This window comes from Scatophagus argus, chromosome 15 (genome assembly GCF_020382885.2).
Source record: "Scatophagus argus isolate fScaArg1 chromosome 15, fScaArg1.pri, whole genome shotgun sequence".
Taxonomy (NCBI): Eukaryota; Metazoa; Chordata; class Actinopteri; family Scatophagidae; genus Scatophagus; species Scatophagus argus.
In genome coordinates this window covers 7269263-7297050 of record NC_058507.1, presented here as the reverse complement: position 1 = coordinate 7297050, position 27788 = coordinate 7269263, and the positions used below count along the sequence as shown (strand labels likewise).

At 40.1% G+C, this 27788-nt stretch overlaps 1 protein-coding gene across 1 annotated transcript; it reads right to left on the bottom strand.

The window, feature by feature from the left end:
• Window positions 1-451: 451 nt before the first annotated feature.
• Window positions 452-27389, bottom strand: LOC124072390 (uncharacterized protein C14orf132). The gene is made up of 2 exons (XM_046413802.1): window positions 26928-27389; window positions 452-2655 (listed from the first exon to the last, which is right to left on the bottom strand). The coding sequence occupies exons 1-2, from the start codon at window positions 26952-26954 to the stop codon at window positions 2419-2421; spliced, it is 264 nt and encodes an 87-aa protein (XP_046269758.1). The 5' UTR covers window positions 26955-27389; the 3' UTR covers window positions 452-2418.
• Window positions 27390-27788: the final 399 nt, after the last annotated feature.

The following is a 27788-nucleotide window of genomic DNA, read 5'->3' as shown; positions in this document are numbered from 1 at the left end:
ACTGTTGTAATATTGTATGTTAGAGTCTCAACTTTGTGCTCAGTCTGTCGGTTCAGCCAAACAAGTATGAAGACAGAGAGAGATGGAGGGACACAGGGGTCCACAGAGGAGTGAGTCCAGGTGCTTTCTAAACAACTTGTGCTTGTGTCAAAATGACAGATGGCGCCATCTAAGCTTCGCATCAATCTCACCCGATGGCTTAGCGGCAACTGGTGATGTCTGTCAGTGGCTTCACCAGGAGCAATGCCAGGTGATTCAGGCGGAGAAAAGATGGAGCTAAAACACCTTCTCGCATGGCAGAGCAGTGTGTACGAAGCCAAAAGTTTGCATTTAGCCAGCAATGTTTCCAGTGAATCGCTCTTCACTTGACACTCCAGATCCAGATTAACTCTCTCTGTGGACGTGTGGCTCGTTTATAAACAGAGAAAAACAAAACGCATACATACAGAAATTTTAATAGCATATATCTTTACAAAAGGAGCATTGTGTGTGTGGTTTACAACATGTCACACAGTATTTCTACATCAACCACTTATTAAAAATAACCGACTTGAAAAGTCCATCTTTGAGCATTGTATAAGTATACTCATAACAACAAAGATTAGATTATTGTTCATTTAAGTTCATTTTCAGTTAATAAGCTAGTACTGTAATCTGCAATGTGAGAATTTGAACAGGTATGGTGTTTACAAGACAGGTTCATATCTTTTAATCTAACATTGATATTATCTCCTAATCTCCCATCAGAAATGTAAGTTTACTGTAAAGTACACCTCTCTCTTTCCATTTCTCCAGTGGTAAATTTGACAGACAAATAAAAACTACTTGCTGAATCTGAATTCATATCGGTAAAATAAAATTATTAACATTTTTATCATTTGCCCTATAGCTTGCTGTCTTAACAAGGGAAATGAAATAGTCTAAGCAAAGCACAAATAATTAGCAAACATTCAATGGTTACCAGATGTTGTATTTGTGTAAATTCAGTGATTATTTTTGTGTGTGAAGGGATTTGTTAAATGCTCACAGAAGAAGAGGATAAATTGCATCTGTGGCTGCAGGTTAATGCCTGTAGTCTCACAGTGAAGCTTTTGCTTTATATATCATTTTTGTTCAAAATAAGGCATCCTTTCTCCAACTCACATTAGCATACATTTATCACAAGTCATCAAGTTAACCAGAGATCTGATCGGTGTTAAATTGCTTTTGAACATGTGTATTTACCGGTTTTCCAAATGTGACCTTACATAACGGCAATATCAGGATCTTCCACCTTCTGCTGCTGACCGTATTAATACACAGCAATAATAATAATAATAATAATAAAAATAGTAACAATTTTACAAGTTGTACTTTAAGAAAAAGATGACAAACAAAATCTGGTGCAGTAAGTAAAATAGGCTACATCATCTTGCAAATCAATTTGTGCTTTTAATTCTATTTTGTTAACACCTGTAGTTAATATCTAAACATAAATGAACAGACCACGACAATATTTTTTCAAAGAATTCGTAGTGAATATTACTGTAGGTATTTGACAATAAGCCCACGCAAAGGGGTTGACTTAGTTTTACACTACACATCTAATTATAAAGTCATCATCCATTGTGTGTAATTGAATTAACGTCGCAGAGACAATTTTAATTTTTAAATGTGTAGCAAAATGATTTTATTGATAGTCAATGTCCTCTTCTTTGTTTCCTGTCAGTGAAATGGTTTGGAGACATACTGCACTGATGATCAGTGTCCAGTGTTTCACCCGCAAATTAGTCCATAAATGAGTTCTAATGTCCTGGGCCTAGGGGCTGCCTGACATGAATATAATCCCAGTACTTTCTAAATCTTTTAACATTCACCATCTCTGCTCAGCCACATAATGAAATGGCACTGCCCTAAATTGCTTCGCAGCTATCTGGTGGATGTTTAAGATGGCTGGGCTCAACCTGAATGTTAAACCCCATTTAATCTCCATTCTCATCTCAGCATTACAAGTGAGGGTGTTGTTTGAGGACAAACACGGACACAAACTTAAAAAAGCTCCTTTGATTCTTGCTTGAGAGCACAGATCTGGTGTTTCTAGTTTTAACTAAAGAGCTGTCGTACATAAAGAAAAAAAAGAAAAGAAAAAAAAAACTTCCTGTTGTAGCATTCGAAAACACTCGGTCCTGACAAATGCAGCCAAGTCCCAGTCTTCCCTCTGATAAAGAAACATAGCAGTCTATATGTCATTGTCTAGTTTTACAACATCCACACGCTTAGGGGCCAAAACTCATCCACAAGCCGAGTGCGAGGGAGAGAGAGACAGAGAGAGAGACATGGAGAGACAATATGCATGTCTGTCTATAAATCGTGGCCTCATTGAGGGGTGTGTGTGTGTGTGTGTGTGTGTGTTTGCATGTGCTTGTCAGCATATTGTCATCAGAAAGTGCAGGCATAGACAACGCCCACCACCACAATGTTTCCGATGGTGGCGACGATGGCAATCCAGAGCCAGATGGCATCGCTCGACATTGACTGCGACTCATCCTGTTGGCCGTGCACCGAGGCGGCCGAGGCGGCAGCGTGGACGCTGGCTGAGGAGTTGAAGAGCGAGTGCTCGCCACTGTAGTCATCGTTGGGCGAGGAGTCCATGAAGGCTCCCGTCATTACTGGGATCTAGAGGGAAAAGAATGGGGAATGGTTAAAGTATATTTCAATTTTGACACTTCTAGGGAACTACTGAGGACATTCTTTTATTTTTTCATGGAAATTGGGAGTTTTAACAACCTGGTGGCATTTACTTTATATGATTAAACCTGCATATTGTGGGTATATTGATCTTGATTCCAGTATGTTTAGACTATATTTGATTTTGACCACATTTAGGCCAATAAAATAAAGAACAAAGTACTTCTCCATCCAAATGTTATTCCTGGTGGAATGAAGATAAAGCATTTGAAAAAGCATTAAAACCCTTCATGTTGGGAAATAAAAATGGTTAACCTTTTTTTGTTATGGGTAAGTAATTCTCCATACTGTAAGTCATTTAGGTTTGGCTGAATTTCTAACTGAGTTAGCTTCACTGACGTTGACAAAAAAGTTTAAATAAACGTTTGAGTTGTTATTGTTATTATTATCATTATTATACAGTTTTGTTTCCCATTTCAGTTTCCTCCATTTGAAGAGTCAGCTGTTCATCTGACATGAAGAACCTAACAGCTGTAGCTGCTCCGGTCAGAACCACTTTGTACCAAAGTTACTGCAAAGTGAACATGCGCTGAATGTGCTAACACTGACACACACACACACACTGACTTGTTAACAAAACAAACAAACAAACAAAAACTCATTTAAACTCGATAAAAACAACCCATTTTGTCGTCACGGCGCAGTGAGAAAAATTTTGCTTTCCCTGACAATCATGGCATGCCAGATTTGTTCCTGTTGGTTGTGCATATTAGAAAGTCTGAGTGCTATGTTAAAAGAGGTAAATGTATCACGACATCATTAGCAAATGGTTGCAAAGAATTTCACACAGGCATGCAGGATCTCATTTTGTCTCACACACTGCTGAGTGTGTGTGTGTGTCTTTGCATGTGTATGAATTTATAAAGCAGTGTTTGATTAACATTGAATGAATATTTCATATGTAACAAGTGAAAATGATTTATTGCTGGGGAAATTGGAGCCTTGTGAATGTTAGCCATTAGAGTAGAAGCAACCTAATGAGTGTGTGTGTGTGTGTGTGTGTGTGTGTGTGTGTGTGTGTGTGTGTGTATGTGTGTATTTTATGTGTGTCTCCGTAGCAGGGTGTAGTATTGAGAAATGTATGAGAGGTCCATACTTTGCTCAAATTGGAAAACAGACTCTGCTGAAGACATGAAAAACAACGCTAAAAATACCTCGGAGGGATGTAGTCGCTTTCATACACAGAAATACTCTCTTGCTTGCTCATTTGCTCACCTTCACTCTCTCACACTCCCACTCACCCTCTCTCTCTCATGTAAACACAGGCTAATGCACAAAGACATTAACACACACACATACACACACGCACACACTTCAGGTCTTCCCTCGCAAAGGGAAAACACTGCTTAGAAAGCATTGTGCTGCTCGCCGTTCATCGGCCCCTGGTGTTGAATAATGACATGACACATCCTGTGGAGCGCCTGCTGTTCACATGAGCATGATGGAGGCAGACAGGCATGCATGAAGTCCAGCAACCTGGGTCTTCCTGCCCCCCACTCAGCCAATGAAACTGCTGATTCCCTCTGGTACCAAATCACATATGTACCTTTTATTTCTTGTTTCTATTACAAGAAGATTCATGCCAAAAAAGGTCAAATAGGAGCTAGGCTGCTGAAGATTAACTTCAGCGAAATAAGTATAGTGTCCGCACAGTGATTCCAATCCACAAATACATTTTAACAACAAATCTTTGAGTCCTGTTGGATCTGTTTTAAAATGATCATCATACCTACTAATACTATATCAACAGACTGATGGGCTCTATGATAGCTGGTGTAGTTAACCATCCAACCTGCCCACGAACATCTAAAAAACAAAGTCATTAGTTGAAAAATTTTAAGTGTTTTAATATTTTATTTGAAGAGAGATAGAAGACAAAGATCTTTGTTTGCATTGTTGCATTTGCAACATTTGCAGCATTGCATTTGTTTGCATTGTAAATTGTATGGGCAACATTGATTTGAATGAGATAGTCAAGCTGTTTTGTCATTTAAATTTTGTCTTTAAAGCTTATTTTATGGTCTAGCTATTACTTTGAAGGCCCTCTCTTGACCGCTCTTATCAACAAGCTGCTGATTTGATTTCTTATTTTTCCAAATGACACCACACTGTGATCTCCACAGGCCACAATCTTGAAAACCTTATCTCGCATTCAAAGCTGCATCTAGCTTAATCTAACGTTCAGTCAGACGATAACTGAAACTCTCAACCCTGTCTGCATTCTTTATATTAATGTTTTATTTATAAGTAACTCATTGTCCAAAGGAATGAGCTGTTTGCATAAATGGAGAAGTGCACCGAATAAAAGGAAGTGGGTAACTGAGGACATGTTCCAAAAATATTCTCGTAGCAAGCCTGAATCTAAATATTTGAATTGCTCAGTATCACTATTTTTGGCAGAGATGGCGTGTCCATTTATATACAGCAAAAGTAGGTAGGTGTTTCGATTGCATGTCAAGAGTATAAGATCGTTCTTCAAGGAACTTGCTCCTCTTTCCATTCATCCAAGCCCACAGGTCCCATGTGGATCATGCACATGGGGTTAGCCCAGCAAGTGGTTAAGCACTAATGGAAAAGAGGGAAATGGAGACCAGGAGAAGGAGCATCCCAAAGCATCTGAGCACTTACGCAGGCCGTGAAAGGTCATCCCCTAAGCATTACTGCCAGGAAACCTCTGATTGTTGACATAGATGAATGAATGACTTCCATAAATCTATACTAGTGACCAAAGTTTCTTAGAAACCATTTACACCCATTTCTCTACCACATCAGTAAATGTTTTGCTAAATGGCTTCAGCGAGCACATCCAGACATAAAGTTTGGCACCAAATTTCAGCAAGTGTGTTGTGTGTGTAATTGAGCATTCTTAAAACATGCAAAAAGTGGTTTTACTTACTATTTTATTTCGTTTTATGAAGCAGTTATTTTAGTCTTTAGATTAAAACGTACAGTAAACTGGTTCACACTTCAGTCTTTATTTTTTCGAAACACATTTCCTCCTCAGTGTGCCAATATGGAGGGAATCAGCTGAAAAGTTTGTACTTACACATACAAGAAAGGCAATGATCTCTGCTGCCCAGTCATTGTTCCAACCACCCAGCTGTCTGAAGAGTATCCAACTGGACTGAAAGCCCACCTGCAGCCTGTTTTTCCAAAAACAAATGCACACAAAACCTAACCAAGTAGTTTTGGCGCCTAAATCTATTCAAAATGAGACCATTTCACAATGCTAACCACATGTTAATGGTTACCATGACAATGGTGGTCACCTTATTATGAAGACAAAGATTTACCTAATGATGATGAAGGTAAGCTACTTTAGATTTGGATATGACGGCACTGCTGAGCAGCCCAAAAAGCAGTGCGCCCATAGACCATTGTAAGAAAAGAGACATCTGTAAAATCGTCGACAGGACACATCAAGCAAGGTCAGTTATGACACTGTCTATAATGAACTTTTGATCCATAGACGTTTGACATTTGTAAAACCTTCCTTTAGCCAAGAGAAATGTTTTTCAAAATCTCTGACATCATCACAATGTGATGATGTCTATGAGCTGAGTGAGAGGGGCCATATAAGCATGAGGTAAACCCAGAAACTTCTTTGGCAAGTAGATTTCATTTGACTGCATAGGCACCACCTTTGTGTTTGGTATCTAGTTCTATTTATACATCTATGATCCAAATAGAGTGAGATATTGAGGGCAAATAAGCTCCAAGACAGTGTATTTTCCAAACAGTGACGCTTCAGAGCAATTGTTTTTGGGATGATGGGTTGTTGGACAAATGGTCTTTCCAACTGGGACCAATTCAGACTATTCAGGTTTTCAGGTTTTGGAATAATGAGCTGTCAGAACAATAGCCAGTCCTCGATTTTGAATCTCTAGATGATCAGTCTCTAATTAATTGCTGTAGTTGGCCAGATAGCGGTTTATTCCACACGGACAAAAATACAGAAATGGAGACCTCACAGTAGATTATGCTGCCATGAACATTTATTTCCTCTATGTGATATTTTGAGCCCAAGTCCTTCTTTAAACATCAGCTCTTTCTTCCACAGAGGCCCTGTGCACAAGGCCATTAAAAAATCAAAAATCCTGATAAAATCTACATGAGATTTAACTCGTTTTCATCTACACCCATATCTATCCGCATACATCCATGTGTTAACCTCCAGCCCAGAAGGACTGTACGGTGACACAATTTATTTATTTATATAGCACCTTATACAATCAAAATTGTCTCTAGATGCTTTACAGAGACCCAGAGCCTGAACCCCCAAGCAAGCAGACAGTGGCAAGGAAAAACTCCCTTTTAACAGGAAGAAACCTTGAGCAGGACCCGGCTTGCAAGCTAGAACCATCCTGCTGATAGTGGGCCGGGTGAAGGGGGGGGAGAAGAGGTAGACAGGACAGAGAGGATGAAAGAGAGAGAGAGACTATTTATGGACTATGAATGAGACCAAAGTTTCTCAACAGGATCCAGCTCCTGAGGTGTTAAACAAATTGAATTTAATCTGTCTTTAATCTGTCTTGCATTTTAGATATGCAATAAACTATCCGATCCACCCAAGATGCATGAAGCAACTATGTGTAAATGTGTTCATCTCCGTCAAGATAAACACAAGAACACTGTGTGTGAGATGTTGGTAATTTCTGTAAACTTACATCCCTCATTTGTAAAGGAGGAGGGTGACATAAGCACAAATGCTGATTTTAGAGAGCTTTACAAATGACCTTTTCAGTGGAAGGAATTAAAATGAAAGGTATTCAGAGTGAGGCCTGTGGATTATTCAAACTAACCAGGACACTGTTTCTCAAAAGACATGTAGCCACTGAATTTTTCAAGTAGATTTTTTTCAGTCCCTTGAACACCACAAAATTACAGTCACCTCCTTTGTTACTGGGATGGTGGCAGAAGTCTGCACGGCTTGATACCAGTATGGTTGTTGTTATGGTTTTTTAAAGTTCCTTTACATTTTGAACTTATCAATATTCTTAATGGATCACAGTACTTCACATCTGTGAACTTTGTATTTCATATTGTAGATGATGAGTAAAATTAATTGGACTGGAGGTAAACAAATGCTCCATTCAAGTGTGTGAAATAGTGTGGAACGTAACTTCCCTTCCTGAACCATCGCCGGAAAAATCCTGACTTACATGTTTCACACCTCCTTGGCTCTGAGTGATGCCTACACCTGTGCAATACTCCGCACAGCAAAGACCTAATCTGTGGGAGACGACACAGTGAAGTTCCTTTCACTGTACATTTTCCACCTGCTCTGCTCTCAAAGCTTTGATTTATTAGTCCCAGCTGTTCGTAGAGCTGTGCCATCCTACACGGATGATCACAGTAATTGTGAAATAGAGAGGACTGTAATTGCCTCCTGTGGGATGTTGCCACCCTTAAGTGCTCAGTGAAATGGCTTTGGAACAAACAACCAAAACCCAAATTAATGTCTTTGGATGGCAGTGAAAGCAAAACATATACTTAACCACAGAAACCTTCAAGCATCGCTGTTAAGATGAAATCAGAAAGAGCATGTTAGTTTTATGCACTCTTGGATAATTTGAGGTTAGTCTCAGACCAAATCAATGCTCGTGTCCTTGTGGAGAACAAACTTCAAGGTGTACATGAGAGAACAAACTGTACTGGAGAAAACAGGCACAGAGGCGGACCCCTGATGTGAAAAGAATGGACTTCGTGTTTGATATCGCACGCGCAATCAATGAAAACACCTAGCTGTTGGTTTTCTCAATTGTCACAACCTTCTCGGATCTATTGACAAAGGGACTGCTTGAATGGGCGACATTGTGAACTTCACATTTGTATCCGAGCAATGGCATTTTTTAGTTTCTCTGGATGTTTATGTGACTTTTGTTTTGAAATCACACTTAAGCAACGACAGGTGGAGCAGATGAATGTAGGACACGGGGTCAAACAGGACTGCCCGTTAAGATTTCACAGTCGTTTTGCTTCTGCATTTATTTGGTTTTGATATGAACAAATGTCACAGCTCCCATTAAAAACAAATGTGAGTAAGAGCCCTGTTCATAGACGAGTTTGCTCTTTATGGGGCAGATCAGAAAGTTTTAGTCCTTGCAGCACTACACATGAGTATTAATGCCTTACAGTTTATCTGTTTAGCTTGTCAGACTCCCGAACAGACTCCTCTGTCTCAGGATGAGAAATGAACTACGGCTCATGCATGCTGCAGCGCTTTGAAAAAGATGTATACCCCTTGAGTTTGAGCTACAACATCACTTTAAAATGTTTTGTAACGGACTGGTTGCACAGCAGACATTTTGATGGGTCACAGCAGGAAAAACACAAGCAGACTAACAGCAAAACGACAACCCAGTTCCATTAAATGTCTCGGTCCCAACAGTGATGGTGAATCAGCACAAACAATAGCAGAACCTCCTCTAAGCTGAAGGCAGCAATCATTAATGTTCTGTGAATTCCCTGACATACTTGTCAAAATGTCTGCTGAGCAAAAAAGTTTGCTCTTGAAGTTCTTAAAATAAAAATTACATATTTTATGTACACACATCTTCATTTGCATGCATGTCTGAGTCTTGTTGTATCATTGCAGCGGCACAGCTCTCTTTGCATCATGTCTTGTTTTTTGAACATTTTTGACACTTTTATCTCCACCGTCCCAGCTATTGTCATGAACACAAGCTTGGAAGACAAACAGTAAATTTCTTTGACTAGCAACCTTATCTGAAATGTTAAACACAATGACTGACTTTATTAAGGAACCACAAAAATATATCAGATAGGAAAAGCACAGGGTGTTGCTGAACAGTGTCCCTGTAAGCCATGACAGTGTGAGAATGAGCCGTGTGTGAACAGAAAACAGGACCCTGAAACTGAAGCTGCTAAATGGAATTCAGCCTTGATTAATCTCATTACTCACACCTGTGCTTTTCCAACTGTGATGTGTCTGTAAAAGGAAAAAAACAAAAAATCTTCTCAAACAAAGCTTTTTGCCAGCCTTCTGAGAGCAGCGGACAGCAGCTCATCCGGCAGCAGCTACTGAAACACTCACACAAGTAATTGCACACAGATGTTAGTTGTTGCTCTGACGAGCTCACTGCTCTCACACCATCCCGCCGCCACAGACAGGTGTGTATCAGCATGCAGATTAAGACATCAAATTTAACGCGCTGTGCTTGATTATTGCACACTGAAATATATTAACTGCTTGGCAGTCATAACATGCTCATTTAGTTGAAAACAAACAGAAAACAGTGAGTGATTTCACACACGGACATACACAGTGCAGTATTATTTCACTTTTGCATGGCTCTTTGAGATCTCAGCTAGCTTTTCCAAGCTTTCCTCTCTGCTTTTGTTCTTGCTATATTTCTGACAGCCAAAAAATATGCTTTAGATTAAAACTTAGTTCAACTTTTGTTTTTTGTTTTTATACACAATTGTACAAATTTAAGACACCTAAAATTTGCCAAAGGAAAGACGTGAAATGTTTTTTTGACAGTGGGTGTTATTTATAACCCACTACAACTCGGAACATCAGAGATCAAGGAAATAAATAAATAAATTTCATGTTAGGGTATGAGGTTGCAGAAAAAAAAGTTGCCACTTCTGTACAATGGCAGTCACTGAAAACAATAGATTTGGTCTTTACCACATTACACACCTTTTCTTGCAATAAATCTGTTTTTTATCTGATTTTTAAATCTAATGGAGATTTACAGAGGGATTTAAGGAAGCTTGTTCACCCACCACACAGGAGGGGTGAGACCTCCAGTTTCAAGCCTGGTTCGTGTTGGTCAGATTTACAGCTGCGCTTTCATTGATTTTCCTTGTCTCAGCAGCCCAGCAGCATTTTTTAATAAATCTTATAACTCAGTAGAACAAGTGTAGCCCAAGTGGTCCTCGCCTGACACCCCAGTCAATCTGTCAGCTTGGTGGAAATTGTGCAGCGCGGGTGAAAGTTTATTATACTTCTTCGATATTATGAATGATCATCGTTTCACCTTCATGTTTCTTTTCTCAGAGGTATACCCGACCTCAGAGTGATAGATTTTAGTACAATATCTGCACTCATAGCAGTGCAGAACACAGGATTAAAGAACAAAGGGTTGGAAAAAAAAACATTTCTATAAACCATGAGAGCTGGGGGAAATAATGCATGTTCACATCTGGAACTGTTACCCATGCAAGTATGTCGCTCATTAGCAGTTGCATGAGGACTTGAAATTTGAGATGAGACTCAGCTATGAAACATTAAGATCCATCACCGACAAAAAGTGATTTCTTATTCCTTCCAGCTGAGAACTGAGAGGCAGCACGAGATGATCACACAGATGAGACTTTCAGAAGACAAGAGGACGTCAGTGTTTCTCTGTTGTCCCGGTGTCTCACATGTCTGTCTCCTGATATGTGTATGTTTGACGTCTGGAGTCTCCGCAGTGCTTTGGTCTGTGACTCCCCAAGCTGCAAAGACTCAGCTCACACAGGAATAAAGAAAGAAATCCTCAAACTAAACATAGCAACTGTCAGGAGGGTCTAAGACACAACACAGACAGACAGAGGATGAGGAATAAGTGGAACTGGAAAGTTCAAAGACTTATACATTGTGATGGTAAGTGTAGATTTTGTCTTTAATCTTCCAGGAGATACAATGACTGCACCTCCATTTTCCCTTCAAAACAGAGAATTAAGAAGCTCAAATCACAGCCTGTGGGTATTATTCTGTCCGCCTTGAAAGTCTTATTGCATTTTGTTTTGATTATTCTGGTCAACGCCTATAGACTTCAATATTACACAGCTGATATTCTATGCATGCTTTATTTATTATTGACACACTTAGACCTTTCAGTTTAAATATTTTACTGAAATGTAACCAAAGCCTAAACTTTATTCTTTGTGTCCTTGCCTCTGCACATTTTGCTCCGATCATAAGTTTTGTTTTAAATAAAGTTTCCAACAAGTCTAAATTGAATAAGATGAGGATCATGGTCTTCTCTCTCTTTCTTGCTGAAATCGAAGTTAGTCTTGTTTTCTGAGTTTTACAAGTTCAGCAGGGGCAAAATGCAGTACAGTGACATTTAGTAACAATTAATCTCATACTCAACCATTAAGACTTTTTAACAGAAGGTTACTGATTTAATGCCTGTACATAAATTACAAGACTTACAATCAATAACAAATTTCCTTTGGTGGCTTCATTTTTAAAAGAAACTCCAGTGTGAAACTCAGCCTACAGGCTGATTAATCATATGAATGTTGTTCTCACAATGCCAAATCCCCACACTAAAATGCATCACTGACATATTCAATCTTGATTCATGAACTAATTGCATATTCATTTTAAGATACTATTCAAAATCTACAGAAAAATGTTTTTCTCCCAAAGCCTGGGGCCATTTATTATTCACATAAGCAGATATTTTAAATATGCATATACTGGATTATATGCAGCATGTGTTTCATGGTACAGTTTACACCAAAGAACACATCATGCTAGCACAGCAACAGAGACTTCTTACACTGCAATGTCACACACCACTTCAAAATCTCCATGCAGAGTTTGCTCATGTATTTTACATTGTGTGCGCTTTCAATTAAAACACACCCAAAGGAGTTGCATGTTACCTCTGTAATGTTCAGTGCTTGCTGCTAGTTATGTTGGGCCCGAGTGGAAGATTTCTGAATGAGCCATGAAACACACAAGCAATCATGTGTACAAACAGCAAACAGACTTTATTCTCCGATGAATAAACTGCAAACCAACACAACGTCAGCACAGAACTGTGAGATTCGACTGACGGCTGATCCTGCTCTGCCAACATCATCAGAAACGCTTAAGATGATGGTTCTTAAGAAACAATGTCTCATTTCTCTAAAAACGCATCTCCTTTCTCCTCACATCTTCAGCAAAAGCAGATAAGATGGAAGGAAATGATACACATGAGGGAAATGTGCATGCAGTAAAGGGAAATGGCATGCACCTCCTCTTTGTGGAGTCTGAGGGACGAGCTGAAGCTCATCAGGGGAGATTCAGGCCACCTGTGCTGATTACAGATCACACTACAAAATGCACCCTTTCGTTCCAGGAATATTTGGTTTGTCTGTTTGTGGTGGTCGGTGAAGTGATTTGCACCAAAGTTAAATGACATCTCATTAATGGGCTTTGCTCTTTGCCCTCCACTGAGCTGACAAAATGTGTTAAAAAGCTGCCTTAAAACCACATGAAACAATGGTAGCAGACAGCAAATGCCACATCTCTACCCTTTAGACAGCTATTTATTTGGATGTTCATCTTTAGTGTCACCATAAGTGTGTTCAGTAAAAAAATCAATGCTTGATAACTAACCCTATAAGCACACACGTCCAAATTAATATTGAAAGCAAGCTTGGAAAACAATAGTTCCATAGGTGAAGATCATATCAATCCTTAATTTGATATGAATAAATGCACATGTTTCTAGTAATTTCATTTCTCATTAAAAAAAAAATTGAGGGCAGAATCAATGGAAACCTGCCTCTTACTGTTGCAGAGATGGTCAAATGTACCAAAAAAAAAAAACAAACATAAAAAACAGTGTACAAAGAAATTACTTGCCAAAATAAAAAAATACAGAATCCTATCATGCACCTTTTCATAGCTTTCATTATCATTATTAAACCGTCAGTATCTGGGGAACTTCTCACAAATTCTGTAAGAAAGCTGACAGAGTAGTAGAAAAAAAAGATCACCAGGCTGCCTGTGCATCTGTTGCTGCATCCCCCTCCCCCGAGCCCCGGCTCCATGCCTACTCTATCACTGTGCAGTACAGAGAAATTTCAGACGTAGCGATGGAAACCCTTAATTGAATCTCCACTCATGTAAGACTGGGTTCAGAGTGAAGTGCAGAGGGGTCCGCGTCTGCTTTGCACCCACTCTTCATATACAGGGCAAGCAGCAAGACGCCCGCCCTCGTTCCGCTTTCTGCAGTGTAAAGCAGACGGCAAAAAATAATGAAGACATGTTTTTCACCAGTATCTATCAGATGACGAGTATCTTTTCCTCAGAGCCACTCGAGCCCTTTGATTCATGGTGCCCCTCTGTCCTGTTCACGTCTAGACGCTCTTTAGACGACTGCCATTTGTAAGCAATCATTGGTAGAGATAATGATCATGACAAATTGCAGTGGTTGTGCAAATCGCTCCCATCATCAGCCCCTCTGGAGATGAAAATCTTTCATTTGGGCTCAGTCAGCGAATAAACCTCTTGCTTCAGCTGTTAAACCACCACATCTTTATTGTTCCAATTCTGGATCGCTGTTTATATTGGCCAACGTTTGTGGATTTAAAAGAATAAAAAGTCTCTTGACTATCACCTGCAGACTATCTTCATCACGGCCCTGCGACTGACTGGCGACCAGTCCAGGGTGTACCCCGCCTTTCGCCCGTAGTCAGCTGGGATAGGCTCCAGCTCCCCCGCGACCCTGACGGATAAGCGGTATAGAAAATGGATGGATGGACTATCTTCATCACCTCACCGAGATGCATTTCCTATGGTTAAACAATGGCAAAGAAGAAGGCTGCTGTTTGAAGGTTCCAATACATTTAGCTCTGTTACGTGAACATGTTGGCAGAGAACTAAAAGCAAAATTAAAAGTGGCTTGCTCACTGTTGAAGTGTGAATTACAATAGAGAGGGAGTGGTATTAGATTAACAAAATGACATTAAGAACATTAGAGTTCAAATCCCTCAAATTCACCTCCATTTCATTTTTCTCACCTCAGTATCCTACCCCAAAGCAAGCTTCCCGCCACCACAGTGGATGCGAGACCTTCTCACTGTCGCCTACCACCTCTTTGAGGTGTCTTTGCTCTGACCTTGTAATCTCTGGTCTCAAATCTTGTCCCTCCATGGCTCCCACAAAGCTGCAAAGACTTCAGAACAGCAGAGCCACTCTTTATCTCACAAACACTGAAAAGTCACCTCCCCCACTCACCTTCTCCTTTCTGAATCCTCTCCTATCACATAGACTCATTGTATTTGTTCTTAGACTTAGCCTTTATAGCTCCTCAAGCTCATCTCGTTGTAAATGATTAGACGCTGGTTACCACATGAGGCACAGCTGACTCTTGCATCCTCTTATGCTGCAGGTATTGTAAATAGCATCTTTGTAACAGCATCTCCTGCATCATCATCAGCCTCTTAATAGACAGTTTGTATTTACATAGTTCTGCTGCTTTCTCCTTTAATAACAAGTCTGATTTAATTCTGTATTCCACAGCTAAAACAATCTGCATCACTCAACATGCCATGATATATTCATATTTACATTTATAGCACTTGGCAGATGCTCTTATCCACAGCAACTTGCACTGTAGTGCTGTGTCTTCCTGTAAGATAACTCTACTGGGAAATGTGACTGAAAGGTAGCAGAAGTTATTCAGAAACGATCACCAGATGGAGGGAATTTCTCTCACCTGACCGTACAGACGCACACATTGCATGTAAGTGTGCGTGTGCTTACTGTTCTGCTCAGCACATAGTAAACATGGTAGTAGTTTATGAGAGACAGTTTCACAAGATTTTATTAAGCATCCAAAACCACAAACCTTAATTATGATACTCAGCAGACCTTGATAGGCTTGATATTGTTGCAGCCGGCCATTACACCAACAGGGACTTTAATGACACTGCATTCTAAATACATAAACAGCTTTGCAGCTATAACAGCTTCTCTTCTGGGAAGGCTTTCCACAAGACTTTGGAGTGTTTCTGTGGGAATTTTTGCCCATTCATGCAGTAGAGCATTTGTGAGGTCAGGCACTGATGTTGGACCAAAAGGCCTGGCTCACAATCTCCGTTCCAGTTCATCCCAAAGGTGTTGTATGAGGTTGAGGTCAGGACTCTGTGGGGGCCAGTCACCAGCCAACACCAAACTCCACTGGGGCACAGTCATGCTGGAATAGAAAAGGTCCAAACTGTTGCTACAAAGTTGGAAGCATAGCATTGTCCAAAATGTCTTGGTATGCTGAAGCATCAAGATTTCCCTTTACTGGAAGTAAGGGACCAAGCCCAACCTTAACAAAACAGCCCCCTAAAGAGGTGTGTCTGGATACTTTTGTCCATATAATGTACCACCAGATGTACTGTTATGTTTGCTGTTAATAAAACTCACTCATTTTTGATCAGCCAATCAAACACTGCAGTCTTCCACTGTGCACCACGGTTCAGCTAATGCTGCAGGTCCCTTTGAACCACCACTCATTGTGTTCATTATAAATTAAGCACTGCACGTCTCAATTCCTCAGAGCCCCCATGCCTATATTCTTTTCTTTTTTTTTTACTTTTTTTTTTTTTTTTTAAATATAAAAGCACCCTTACAATTATTTTCCCCTTGTTCTGTCCCTTTCTTGTGTAATAGCCTTCTTGCCTTGGTTACAAAGTGTCAATCTCATGGAGAAACATGATTAATTATCCCCTCCGTTAAAGCTAAGAAGTTGTGGAGAAGCTGTATCCCACCTCCATACTAATTCTACGCAGTATATATTTCTGTTCACATTGAAAAATAGACAAAAGTTAACTAACTTAAAAGTTAGTAAGATTATAAACACTGCCTGACTTTGATAAAATGTCCTACAATGGGTTGGGAAGAGGTAGTAGTGGTGCAACAGTTTAAGGAAGAGCTTTTGGAAAAAACAATCGTCTCTTGCAAATTTGGTGTAGCTGAACTCTGGTGTGGACCAAACAATGGCATCACCTGAAAAGGTGAGCTAAGGTCCTGTTCAATCAAACTAGTGAGATTTTCTACCAAAAAGAAGGAAGATGATTCTCATTTGAAGTCATAATCAAGTCTCTTCAGGAACAGCAGAGATGACTTGTAAATACTTGAGGCTGTTCATCACCCAATGAGTGAGTGGATGTGTCAATGCGTATGAAGTCATGTTAATCTTCTTGGTTCCATAAGTCAGCAAGAATTTCATGAGAATCAGTGCTTTGGCACCAAGTCAAGGCAAAAATTTGGAAAATGTGACTGCAATACTGACGGTTCAAAGGATTCAGTTCTTCTGGACAAAATATACAAAAACTTTGCAAAAACTAGTACACGGACAGTGCCACCAAACCTCTCAGATAAAAAGAGAAAACTTTACAGTGCGGTGCTGCTGTTATTGGCCTATTAATACTTCCTAATTCTTTCGGGTCCTGCAGTATCCCTCTGCAGACACGACTGAACTGAATTTGATTTCCAACAGCTGTAGATTCATATTGTAAAAGTTTTCTTTTCATTAAGTAGCATTTATTGGAGTGAAACTCGCCCACAATCGGTGCAGGACATGCAGCCTTCTATTGGCAATTTATGATAATGATGAAATTTCACCAATGCGCACCTCCTCATGAAAATGTGGCTCTCATGAGGCTCAAACAGGAGCCTTACAGAGAGAGTCTGCTGAATCTGACGAAGCCCACCTCACAGAAGAAAAGCGAGAGCGGCTTCTTATAAAAACAGAACAATATTCTTGCATGATGTAAAATACCACTGATACACTGATGTCTTTCTTGAAGCCATGGTCGACTCTAATGTTTCTTTAGTGTGTAAGTTCCCATCAGCAGAACAGCACAACTGCTGTAAACTGAAATAAGCATGTAGCTGCCACAGTGCTCTATACCGGTATATCGCTGCAGGTTTGCATCAGCATTTTGTTTCCGTATTTTCCCTGTGGGAACTGGGGGTGGGTGGGTGGGGGTCTTATGAATTCGTCACGCAAGTGCCATGTTGGCCTAGTTACGGTGTTTTCAGATACTATAACGCTGTTACAGTAACAGTTCAGCAGTGCTCCCTCACTCTATATGCCCTCAGTCCCTGATTTGTACTGTGTGTGTGTGTGTCCATGCATGTATGTACAGTAAGAGGCATCAAGGAAAGACATATTTATGTTTATGGATACTGTGACAACACATAACACATGTACACGACTGCCAAATCTTAATGAATTATGATTATAATTAATAATTATGAATGAATTATTCCTTCGCAAGTAAATATTTCTAAATCGAAGGAATACATGTTTTTAAACACACACACTTTAAGACATTTTGGGGCTTATATCCATAAATCACAGAAATCTTCTGTCTGAGATGAATATATATCACAGGGACTAATGATTTGGGAGTGAGAACGCAGCACATTGCCTGTTCATCTGTGTTTTTGTAAGCTGAGGGCATCACACAAGAAGACTCTCAGGTGTGAAATTAATCAGTTACGACGTGCTCACAGTGTTTGAGTAGAAAATTGCAGCAATAAACAATATCATTGCTTCTGAAAGTGTTTGAATGTTTTTTCTCAACACACTGGCGGGTAAGTAGTAATCCTACACAGCATGCGGAGGCTTCGTAATGCTTACAGAGTAGCTGCCTAATGGATATGTGACGTTGCTGTATTGCTCTACAGGATGCAACATGGAGAAACTCAGTGCTCATTACTAGAGCAAAACCAGATCAGGATCAAAAGCTGAAGAAATTATGTGTTGTTTTTTAACTCCTCTGCAAATAGCTCAGGGGTAAAATGGTAAAACACAACAGCGATAGAGAGATCATAAATCCAAATGCACTGCTGCGATTTGTGCGCGGTGAGGGCTGAAACTGTGGTGAACACAGCAGTATGGTATTTAACTCAAACACGTCACAGCATCTGCAAAGAAAAGCTCGAAGCTCGAGCCGTGAATCGATTCACAACTCCATGTAAGCATCATTAATAATTCAACATTTTAAGAAAAATCTAAGTTAGTGTATTTCTCCACCACTCATGCATACCAGCAGGCATTCCAAATGATTTCCATAAGTAATACAACTGACTGTACTATAAGTGCCTGATTCATCATGTGGGCATTAAAGTTGCATGCATCCGAAATGAGAAGGTCACAGATTTGCTTTATATAAAACATCATAAGAGCCGTGGAGCATTAAGCAAGGCATGATTGGTACCATATGACTAAAATAGCTGCTATAAATCTGATGATGTAAAATAACAGCGGCTGGCTGCAGACAATAGCAGCAGCACATTGTAGTTTAGCACAGAGGGAGGGGTGTAATTTATGTTTGGATGAGTTCATCAGTAGGGAAATTGAAACTAGTTCATTTGGAGGCTAAATTATCAGATGCATATGAAACAAAAGAGCTATGAGACTGAAATACAGTAATTGAGTTCTAATAGGAAGGGTGTCATATAATCCCAGATAATGAGATGTGCATAGATGCAGATCGTTGTTGAGTTTTGTCAGTGAAACCTTTGACTCCAGAGATTTTTTTCTCTTAGGGTAACCGTATTGGTTAAGTGAAGGTACATTATGCACAATATAACCTCAGCCTGACTGATTTGAATTGAACAAGAGATATGTGAGAGGGAAAGAAAGAGGTAAGCAAGACCTGCCTGTACGCCGTGCCATTAGTTTCAGGGCAGGTTTCTTTGAGTAAACTCAAGGTCAGACTCAAAGAGTAAGGCCCAGTGAAACAGATCAAATCAAAAGCAGGTTTTGTTGTCACTGTTATGGAGGCTTTGTTTGAAGTCACAAGGATTTTACAGCCCCAAGAAGAGGTCAAAAGTGACACACAATGTAGAAGTATCACCAGAAATACAATCTGAAAATTGCCTCAAAGTTTCCGTTCGCATCAACAAGAAATTCTTTCCACAGGCTTTCTATACGTACACATGCATGTAATTTACTGAGGCTGCACTCAGGGATGTGAACCTGACCAACCGGCAAAGCTGTGAAGGAGACTCACTACATAATACACTTATTTATATAAATATATTATTGCTTTATGTTTATCATGCTAATGATTTCAAAAAATGCATAATGATCCCAATAAATTACAGCAGCTGTGGTGATGTTTAACTACAACCATAATTCATCTCTGCTTCCTCCTTTAATAGTATATAATCAGCTGCCGCCATTCAGCATTTCGCCAGCCTCCATGAAAGCAATGCAGCCCACCCACTGTTCGACTCTCACAATTTTCTGTCCTTGTTTTCTTTCCATAAAACAAACTGCACAAGCTGCATACAGATTTGGTTTTCGTGTGTGCTGAGGCAATATTCATCAAAATCTCACCCCAAATCAGTTTTATTCAGAAACATGTCAATACAGGGGATAAAGCTGCTTTGAAATTATCTTAGGGTGGATGGAGAATAGATTATTTATGTAGGAATACATAATTCATACCTGCTGAATATCAGAAGGACAGTTATATGGGAAGCATCATGCAGTTAGGGGCTTAGGTCTATCAGGGAAAGATGTTATTACTTCATACTTGGCTGTCACAGTCCATTTAGTCTCCCCTTCATTCTCCCCGGGACTTTCAATATGCAATCACTCATTTCAGGTGCAAAACAGCTGGGAGATGTTTGTGCCTACAATGCACACATGTTAAGATATGACAGTACGGAAACACTGGGAAATTATACACAGTAAACATTATTTTCATCAATCACTAATCCGTCAACTGTCCCCCATTTAATGGATTGGCAAACCCCGCCCATAATTGCTGTTCTCATGGCTGACACCCTGTCTCGCACGTCACATTTACGGTTTACAGTGATAAGGGTGGCAGATCTATCAGTCAAAAATTTAAAGGTCTGAAGTAGATCCTTGAGTTCAGAGGGAAGTGGACAAAAGCTGTCCTCTTATTTTTAGCCAACAACTGTCAGTTATTACAGCTGAAATGAACGAAGGCCATCAGATTTTGGAAGCTATAGCTGCGTAGCAGATTGAGCTAACATTAGCTCAGTGACTCAGCTGACTCTTTAATGTTTCCAGCTGACTGGAAACGAGGTTCTAGGTATACACTTGTTAGCTGACTGGAAACGAGGTTCTAGGTATACACTTGTTAGCTGACTGGAAACGAGGTCCTACATATGTCCAGTGTAAAAGTGGAAGTCAATTGCAAGACATTAAAATGAACATTATTCTTATACTGCAGTGCAGAAGTTACTCCTAGCATTTAAGGATGAGAAGATGAAAGATCAAGCTCAACAGGCTAACTTACAGTACATAAGAAATTGCTGTTCGAGGGAGGGTTTTAGTAAACACTCAGTTAGGTTACAAAACAGTTATCACTTAGGCTTTGGCTGTGTCTGCTTTTCCATGCCTTGATACTTTCCTGATATATGTGACTCTACGGTATATGACAATATTTGTGGGGTTTTTTTTGTTTGTTTGTTTTGTTTTTTTTAAAAAAAGCATAAAAGTCCTTGTCATATGTCTGACACCATCTAGCCAACAGTCCTGTGTGTCTAATATGCAATTAACCCTCTTTGACAAGATTTGCTGCTTTATGACCCAAAGAATAATGGATTGCAAATACGTTCCCATCTTTCATACATTCTTGCTGGAGGACCTGATGAAACTCGTTGCCAAACGATTTTAAACTTGATGTTATAAAGTTATAAAGGATGCTGTTCATGTTATTAGATGATGTTGTACTTTAGTTTTAATATCATTTCATTTCACTTTTTCACCTATGAAGACAATAATTTTCCATAATCACTTTGCATCATCGGCTTCATTTCCATAATCATTGTCACCTGTTGCGCTCTGACGCAGGACAGGTTGTTACATTATCAGCATGTGGGTGAGATGAAAACTGTTGGGATACGACTAACACAGGCAGCACAAAGCCTAACTGATAGCTGTCTTGTTCCTGCTGGAGAACGCCTTCGTATCTTATGATGCTACTGCTAGAATCTCAATGCTTACTGTCATCATTACTTACCATGCCCCGGCTATTTTATCTTTTCAACATCAGCTCTGACATCCCCTTTCCCCTGGATAGTGCCATTTCAAATTTATTTTATTGTATGAGGTTAGATGGCATGAGTGTGAAAATCAGATCCCAAAGGAGGCTGCAAAAACTACATCCATTTAACACAGCACGTCTGAGTCAGTTTAATATAAAGAGGAGAATATTTTTATGTTGTTAGAAACCATACCTTTGAGATTTCTAAATACCCTGCTACATTGTAAATTGATACTTCCCAAGCCTTTTATTGGAGTAAAACATAGAGACTTCCAACATCCTAGTGGTTAACACATTACTCCCAACAAGAGCATAAAGATGTCTCACTCAAATGGGAGGAGACTGAACCTGAGGGCTGCTCGACCACCTGCAGCATCACTGACTCCACTATCAGCAACAGTTCAAGAACATAAACTGTTATTTCTGATGAGTCTTTGGTTTGATTATGAGGAGGACGACAGAAAAATCAGTTGGCCAAAACCCTGTACCAAAAATACAGTACATTGTGTCTGTTTTGAATGCTCCTGCCTCCAGTGTATTATATGTTCTCTCAACATGGGGTGGCCTACATCCTGCAAATGATGGTAAAGGGGCCCTGTTGAGAAGAGCCTGACCTCTCCTTCAACCCAGCAGTGAAAATCATCTATTACTGATCAAGCATCTTCATCACTTTAAAGCCTTCTATGTGTTTTTTCTCATTAACAGAGTCTACATTTTAAAACCCCTCGCAGCCTGTAAATATGTTTTGAATACTCCCTGTTGGCTGTGTGAAATCACATATTCATGTTTTATTCTCAACATTATTCTGCCAGTTTTAGTTTGATTTATCTGAGCGGCGATAGTATGAATATCACTGAAATGAAAGGGGTTTCAAATCCCCAGCTCTTCCTGGGAAGCAGCTGAAAATAGACCAAAGAAAGACGGATTCACCTGCGTCTGCCTTCATCTGCTTAAAGCATTGATTTTTTTTTCTTTGTCTCCTTCTAATTGGTTTAAGGGGATTGTTATTTTCTCAGCCTGTTTACGACACAACAGGGCCACAAAAGTGAATGAAGGCTAGAAACCTGGGCTGTTGCAAGTTTTCACTATCTCAAGACTACAGCTTTCATATAAAACCAACTGCTGAAAAAGCAGACAAAAGACTAAAGGAGGAAAATGAAGTCGAGAGATGAAAAGGCTCCGTGTGCCATTATTACACTCTTTGAGTAAGCCTCCACTATAGACCAGAGATTTATTTATTTATTTATACTTAAAGAGACAGTCTGGGCATGAAGAATGCACAGTGAGATAACATGATTATGTAATTGAATTTTTTTATGCAATTGAGAACAAAGATGGTCTTGATATGGGCCTTGTGGCATCTGCTATTTTGAAAAGTGCAGGGAAATAATCTCATCTGTGAACTATTCAACTTCTATTTCCATATCTGTCTTCATATTGTGGGGTAGCTCGAACACAACAAGTCTTCTTCTTTCGTCTCCAGCCAGCCTGTCTCCAGTGTCGTTTTTATCGCTTAATTTGCTCCAACCCTTTTATTGTGAGCTTAAAATCAAAGACATTTTTGCAAATAATTTTGTAAATTACAAATTTAAGATGTAACAAACATGTGACTGTGTGTATGTGTGTGTGTGTGCGTGCAGCTGACTGCATGAAGGCAATTCAATTAAACACATCTGCAAACTCTCAAGCCATCTCCTCTGATTGTATTGCCTTTTTGGCACTTATTACATTGTCCTTTCATTTGGCACCAAAGTTAAACCAAAGTGTATTCGCCTGACCTGTCTGATCCGGTTCCTGGTGCTGTGGGTAAATACAGATGGCTCTGTTTGTGTTGAGGCTGTCAACTACTACCTCCATCCTCATCCTTTCACTCTCATCTGTCCTTGCTAACACGAGCAGAGATGAACAACCCTGTCAGGTAGAGTGACTCACAGCTTCACTGAATAAGTAATCGAGTAATGAGAAATGCTGATGGCCTGTCATGAAAAGACAAAATATATGACGTGAGAATATGGAAACAGGACTATATAGGCTCTCATTTAAGAGCTAACTGTCCTGACGTGTAATTAATGGAAAATAAAGGGCACAGACATTGAGAGTTGTTGCCCAATACATTTTAAAAAGGTCTCTTTATGCATGCACATGTATATGCAAAAATGAGTGAATGGCCAAGGCCAGTGGGTCACTACTGAGACTGTGTACTACATGGACAGAGCCTGGAGGATTCTGCTGCCCTGTGTGGCGGTTCTGTCAGCTGAAGCAAGCGTGAGACTGGCAGAATGCCCAGGATGGCTCTGGAGCCTGTCTACAACAAAACCTGACCTCAACTTCAGTTACTAAGTGGGGAACGCACTCTATCTTTTCTTATGCTTTTCTACAACGGCAGCTTGTATATGGTGTATAGATGTACACAATGCGATTAAAAATCCCAGCGGACGGGATTCATAGATAAGTGCAAGCTGGGCATAAATCTTAATATCTGTATCTAAGGAGCAAAGTGGGGTGAAGCATTTCTGAATTCAGTCTGTATGGTGAAAAAAGAACAAATTGGCTCATTGCCCTCTGATTAGTATTCAAAAGCTTCACTGTGATTGTCACTTATTAATCCATGTTTTGCGATGCTTGAGGATGCCACCACTTTCAGCCTAATGAAGTATTCCCTTTCTCATTTCAAACCAGTGAGCCATCGCTGCCAAATGCAAATCATTAGCCAAACACAAAGGCTCTCGTCTTGTTTCGCAGAGAGCTATTTAGTATGTTTCTGTGATATCGCAGACGCCCATTTTAACAAAAAAGAAGAACGACAAATGCAGCCCAACAATAGCCAGTTATGCTCCCAGCCTGAACTGATATTCTGCTGTTGCTCATATTTCACATGTTCTTATCTTGGATTATGTGCTTTTCCTAAATTCCAAGTTTAGTTTCATAGATATGAGTAATGAGTTTAATTTGTCATTTTGAAGTACACTGCCACAATAATGACCAGAACATCCACATGTACTCTTCATGCTTAATCACCTGCTTCAGGGAGAAAATCACTAACCTGTTCCCCTGAGATGGAAGTTTTTAAAAACTTTCAGTGTCTTCAGGAGTGAACAGCTATGGCAGCATCCATCATCTGTTATAAACCGAGTGATGGCGAATGTCCAGTGATTTTGCAAGAGGCACAGTTACACTGAGATGAATGGGCAAAGAAAAAGAAAAGATCCATTGTGAAGTCAGTCTTCAAAACACCAGGGACGTTTGCCTGACTCCATTCACAGTCATCATTACAGACTAACTCAGGGCACTGGGATGAATTGCACCTCAGTGAAATTAGCCATTAGCTGTCTGAAAGAGCTGCATTCTGGAGGAAAAAGTATATGGATGCTGGAGGGGAGGGCGAAATGGAAGAGCAGTAGGAAATAAGTATGAGGTCATAAGGAGCTGGAAGCGAACCAGAACCTCCTTTAAACTTTTTGTCTTGTCATGAAAACTTTTCTCTTCCCCTTCTGGTAGTGAGAGGAATTACATAAACACTGTCGTGCTTAAGTCGCCATGGTTTTAGGTTTAATCAGCATCAGCACTCTCAACACATGCTGTTTATTGCATGTATGTTTCTCTCTCTCTCTCTCTCTTTCTTCCTCTCTGTCCTGTCTACCTCTTCTCCCCCCCCTTCACCCGGCCGACTATCAGCAGGATGGTTCTCCCTTGCAAGCCGGGTCCTGCTCAAGGTTTCTTCCTGTTAAAAGGGAGTTTTTCCTTGCCACTGTCTGCTTGCTCGGGGGTTCAGGCTCTGGGTCTCTGTAAAGCATCTAGAGACAATTTTGATTGTATAAGGTGCTATATAAATAAACTGAATTTAAACTGAATTGATATCTGGAACCGTACTCGCATTGTTCACACCATAACTCCAAATTATGGTGTGAAACAATTGCCAAGAAATTACATGTCATGCAGGACTCTGGACAATAGCGGCAAGTAAGAAACCGTCTCTATAACTGTTACGTATTTTATTCTGTCTACCTTTACTCTTGTGAACTCTAAGGTTATATGTGGAGCTGCAAAGCGAAGTTGATTAATCAATTGGATAATCATCAAGTCTTTTTTTTCAGGGTCTATCTTACCACAAAGACCAATGTCTATCTTTTCTGGTTGTATTAGCAGGAATCCAGAATTAAAACAGAGCAGGGCATTGGTGGGAAATATGAAATATGATCCGCACACCAGTTTGTGATACTCAAAAATAGAATTTTGCGGCTCTGGAAGGTTTTCACAACAGCAACTTCACGATCGTGAAGCAAGGGTTCAAGGCTGTCGGTCTGAACGGATCCTCATTCTACTTCCTCGACTATCATTGCTTTCGTTAACCAAAATTGGTCTTCACGTTTTCACAAAAAGACCACCTCCTTGTCATACACACTCACAATGAGTGTGTTTAGCTCCCTGCATAGCTGTGCATTGTCGGGGAAAAAGAAACATGCTGCGCTGACACCAGAATCCCCAGCTGCAGCTGAGTGCTTTCAAACACTGTGGTATTCAACCGTCCCCAGTTGTGAATATGAGTAACTGAGTGCCCACAAAAACTGCTTAAGGCTGACAGTAGTTTGCCTCCCTCACTGTGCTGCTTGTCAGCTGCTGTAAGCCCAGATCCTGTGCACCACTAAGTTTCTGGAAACACAAGAACACGATAATTCCCTGGAGGAATTATCATTAGGGTAGTAGAAAATATCACATTAGTTTAGATTGTTTAATTTACTATAGGTTTACATAATGACTGAGCAATTAATTCTGACTTGTCTATATTATTGCTCCACCTCTCTTCCAGTCAGATCATACTGAACAAAAATGTATTCTCAGATGGCTTCTTGCTCTGATGCATTTCTATTTAGGGGTCCATAATTTAAAAAGGGAGCATTTGGCATAGTCCTGCCCGTGGAACAGCTATTGGCAGCAAAGATAACGCTTCAAACCATTTAATAGCAGTTGCACAGAAAATGGCAAAGAGGAGAGCAACCAGACAAACCATAAGCAGCCAGACACTAAGAGAAGACAGCCAAACAAATCAGCTCCTATAAGCCAATCAGACTGGTGTCATTTAACTGCCAAAAATAACATAAAAAACGATAGATTGTAAGTAGCAGTTTGGGATGCATGTTGTAGAGTTTATGATATTCACTTTTTTTTTGTTAATCAGACGTTCCTCAATATTCTGACACAAATGCACAGTATGTCCAAGTCAGACATGATCTTATAAGCAACAGTAAACTTTGAGTATTAATATACACTGTGGGATAAGAAGGTACACACCTTGATTAAGTGAAAATGTCAAACTGTCAAAGCCATGAACTTGTTGACCGGCCACGCCCATGAAATCAATGGACAAATGAGACAAAAAAGTTCGGACGAGCCAAACCTGCTGAGCAGAGACAGGAGGAGAAACGTCTCACCTGCGCAGCCATGAAGGACAGATCCATACTGTTGCTCCGTTCAAGCCAACGCACTCAAAGAAAGATGCGACCGTGCGTAGTTCTTTCCTCTTATTCCCCGACAGAGCATTTGCCGCCTCCTTCTTCTCCTTCTTGTTATTAACTCGGCATCCACAGGCTCTGCAAGTTGGCGGACTTGAGGAGCATATCGATAGATGAAAAATTAAAATAAAAAGAAGGAGAATGAGAGGCAGGAGGAAGAGGAGGAGGAGGAGGAGGCGGCGGTGGTGGTGGCGGTGGAGAAAAATGAAGGGATGTAACAGAGGCTGAGCAGACGGAGAGATTCAGAGATGTGGATGCGAGAGACGGAATTAGAGTGAGAGAGAGAGAGAGAAGCAGAGGAGGAAGAGGCGGCGGAGCTGGACTGTCACATATAAGGAAGGAGGTGCAAGTTTGTCTCTGTCTCTCTCCCGCACTCGCTGTCTCTCGCTCTGTGGTTCCCTTTTTGTGTCTGTGCCCTCCTTTCCTCCTGCTTTCCTCCTGCTTTCCTCCCGTCATTCAGTTCTCTTTCCTCTGTCCTTTGTGTCTTTCCTCCACTGCTTTGTGCCATTCATCCTCTTTTTGTTCGACAACTATCCCCATGTTTGTGGGGGTACATGTTGAATACTCCTCTGCCTTTCATAGTTTCAGCTGTAGTCCCATGTCCATAATACCCTTCGTGGAAAAGCTATTATCATTGCACTCAAGCCATAAATGTATTTATTTTTTTCTGAAAAATGAGAACCCATCTTGTATTCTATCTCGGCAGTTGAAAATGTATGAAATATGTAGATATAAAATAATAAGAATATAAAACTAACAGCAGTATATAACTGATATGAA

Excerpts from the sequence above, each read along its gene's own strand:
- LOC124072390 (XM_046413802.1), bottom strand. The coding sequence starts at position 26,954 with ATGGATCTGTCCTTCATGGCTGCGCAG. Across the intron at positions 2,656-26,927 it reads TGTCCTTCATGGCTGCGCAG|ATCCCAGTAATGACGGGAGC; the intron begins GTGAGACGTTTC and ends TTTTCCCTCTAG.